The 3,208-nt window shown below is 50.9% G+C and overlaps 1 protein-coding gene across 1 annotated transcript in view; it reads left to right on the plus strand.

The window, feature by feature from the left end:
• The window catches only part of LOC114024803 (vitamin D3 hydroxylase-associated protein-like), a 29,464-nt gene that overhangs the window by 22,054 nt on the left and 4,202 nt on the right, over nt 1–3,208 (plus strand). Inside the window, 3 exon segments of the mRNA XM_027837960.1 lie at nt 1,307–1,433; nt 2,440–2,536; nt 2,983–3,082. Coding sequence (XP_027693761.1) covers nt 1,307–1,433; nt 2,440–2,536; nt 2,983–3,082 — 324 coding nt within the window.

Here is a 3,208-nt window from a genome sequence, read left to right on the forward strand (position 1 = left end):
CTTCCTTCACTAACATCTCCCAAATTCACCCTCCCAGAATGGGTGGAGACCTCAGAGGCATCTGGTCTGACCTAGACCATCTTCAACTGGGAGTTATCCAGCCTTCTCTTGAAGAAATACTACATATAGAGCCTTGAGCTAGGCTGGGGGGAGATGCCAAGTTTAGATAAGATGAGTACCTGCCCTCAAGGAACTCTTGGGCTAGGAGGTGATTAGGACAAGTCCACCTTACACTGAGAAGAGGCAATGTTCTGGGTAAGGTTTGAGGAAGATCTGGAAGACTTGCTGGAAGAGGTGCCATTCAAGTTAGGCCTTATAGACTACTGAAGAATTCAAGAGCCAAAAGAGTGTAGGAATGGCATTATAGGCATTGGAAACAACCTGAGCAAAGACTAAGAGGTGGAAAAGTCTGATCTATTTGAAGGACAGAGTTGTGCAGCTTGGCTGAAGCATAAACTATATGGAGGGCGGTGAGCTGCGACAAGGGTGGAAAGGTCAGCTCATGGAAGGCCTTGAATGCCAACTACAGGGAACTGAACTTTACTCAATAAGCATTAGGGAGATAGTAAAGATTTCTAAGCAAAGGAGGGGGGTGGCCAGACCTTTGTGTACAAAAGATTATTCTGGGAGAAGCCACTGGCCTGAAAAGGTGCTATAGACAGGATGCTAGTTGTATGGAAAGACTGTATTCTCTGACTCTGGTTGCCCAGGCCCATAAGAGCCTTGCTGTTCCTACTCTTGGCCTTGGCCCTGCCAAGGGGGATCTGGGGCAGTGCCTTGGATTGACAGCCTCCATGGGATCTGCCTCATAGAAATAATATACATCACATTGTGTTCTTTTCCCTCTCTAGGCCTCCACTTCATCCTCTGGTCTGTTAAATGGGGGTGGTCTGAGGCCACTTCCAACTCAAACAGTTTCTGTTCCATGTTCTATGACCATCTTTTGTCCTCTGTCCCCAGCGGATCAATGCCTGCCCTCATCTCTAACCGCCCAGATCAATCCATCACCTGTCATCAGATTTGCTGTCTCTCCTCATCTGTCCTTCCTTATCCATCACCATCGATTACTCTGTCATCTGTCATTAATTACTCAGCCTATCAATACCTATCTGTCTATCACCCTGAAGAGGGCCTGTAGGATCAATGGGGCTGTGGGGGAGTTCCTGGGAAAAACCCGAAGGAGACAGATAGTAGAGACTGTGGAGGAGAGACTTGGGGGAATTTGAAGAGGAAATATGGGGAGCATTTAGTTGGGAGAGGACTCGGGGAGAATGTGGGGAGCCCCTAGCTTCCCTCCTTCCCTCAGATATACTCCAGCACCCAGCCCCTCCGAATCGGCTATGTGGAGACAGATGGTTATACACAACCATCCCCCAGCATGGTTCGGGCCATCCGAGAGGTCTCAAAGAAGCTCCAGGCTGCTGGACACCAGGTAACTTGCACAGTTTAGGTGAGAGAGGTAGTATGGTACAATGGGAAGCAAACTAAGTCATGAGAGACTCGCTGTGGGCAAATCACTACATTTCTGTGAACCTCAGTTTTCTCATCTGTGAAATGGGTATAATAAGACTTGTCCTCTGCTCCTGGGCTATTGTGAGACTCAAACAAGGAAGCACTTTAGAACCCTGAAAGCCTTCAGAAGTACCAATGGATAGGACTGTTACTGTTCATCCAGTCCTAGCCTGTTGGGCCGATTCCCAAAGTGGGTTGGATGTCTCTGGCAGGAAGGGATGACCCTATCATCTCTCCAGTGACTCAGATGCCCAGAAAGTCTGGTCTAGCCTGGAGGGCTCATGGGGCAGGCGGCTCGGCAGCTCCTGTTTCTGGCTCCCTCCAAAGCCATGGGCTGGGCCTGGCCCCCAGCCCTCCCAGGCCTCCATATCAGTGCTGTCCATCTGCTCCAAGTTTGCCGATGCCCTGTCCATGAGGCGGGCTATGGGAGGACAAAGAGGGAGAAGCAATCTGGCTCCTACCCTCAGGGAGTTCTCAGGGTTGGGACATATTAGACTCTCCATACTCCCCACCCTCACGCACACATAGGAGATAACTGGAGGGGGCAGGACAGTGGGCAATCCAAGTATAGAGACCAAGTGGGAACAGGGTGGCTTGGGAGGAGATTGCATGATCAGAGAAGGTGAGGTTGCAACCAAACCGGGAATGTCTGGCAGGGTTATGGAGGTGGACAGAGAGAGGTAGCAGTTATTGAAGGGATGCTGGGCTGTCCAGTTTGGCCCGAGTGTTATATCTGGAGTGTGGATCAGGGCAGAAGAAACTAGACAGGAAGGTGAGGCATAGATGGAAGAGGTCCTTGAAGGCCAGGTTGAAGAGCTTGGGCATTGGAAGGCAAGACTGAGGCCCTGGGGGAAGGGGGTTCTTCCAAGGAAGGTGGCCTTCTGGCCTCTGGGTCCAAATCGTCCTTCTTCTCTCTTACCAACTAAATCATTCCCTTCTCTGTCTCTTGAGTTGAGTATGTGATGATGAAGTTGTATTCGGCAGGGCTCTACACTGATAGGGGTGAAACGCTTGTGGAAGAACTGTAAGTTGAATTTCAAGGATGGTGAGGACACGTTGAGGGGAGAATCAGTGCTCCAGGGAAGCCCAGACTCTAGGCACTGAGCCAGAAGGCAAAATCAAAGCTAGAGACTGGAAGGGAGGGCTCAGGAAGGGCGTGCCCAGGAAACCAGATGGACCCACTGTGGGCCTTGGTCAAGTAGCTGGGCCCCACCCTCTCCCCCAAATGTGCAGATAGATGCCATGGCCCCCACCTCAGGGCTCATCTTCCTGTACCTCTGATAATCCTCATGAGTGGGAAGACCTTCCTGGGGTCTAGCCTGGGGCCAATCCTTCTGCTTCCTCTGATTCCCTTCCAGACTGTTAAGGGAGCTAGGAGGTCCTGGAGCAGTTACTGGGCTGGAAGTGGGAGGATGGACAGAGTGAGGACTGGCTTTGGAGAAACCCAATGACCTCTTCTCTGTTGGCCAGACGCGGAGACATCATAGATCCTATCAATTTATCTAAAATCTCTATTCTCCAACTCCCAGATTTCATAAAGTGGTTCCTCTCCTGGGTCCTGAGGCCTGTGGTAAATCTTGAGAATAGAGGACAGAGGCTCAGTCAGAGGGATGGGGGCTCAAAAGGGGGATGGGGCTCAGCAGGAGGATGAGGGCTCAATGCGAAGAATGGAGGTTCAGTGAAGGATATAGAGGCT

Source organism: Vombatus ursinus, unplaced genomic scaffold (genome assembly GCF_900497805.2).
Source record: "Vombatus ursinus unplaced genomic scaffold, bare-nosed wombat genome assembly UNPS02014825.1, whole genome shotgun sequence".
Lineage (NCBI taxonomy): Eukaryota > Metazoa > Chordata > Mammalia > Diprotodontia > Vombatidae > Vombatus > Vombatus ursinus.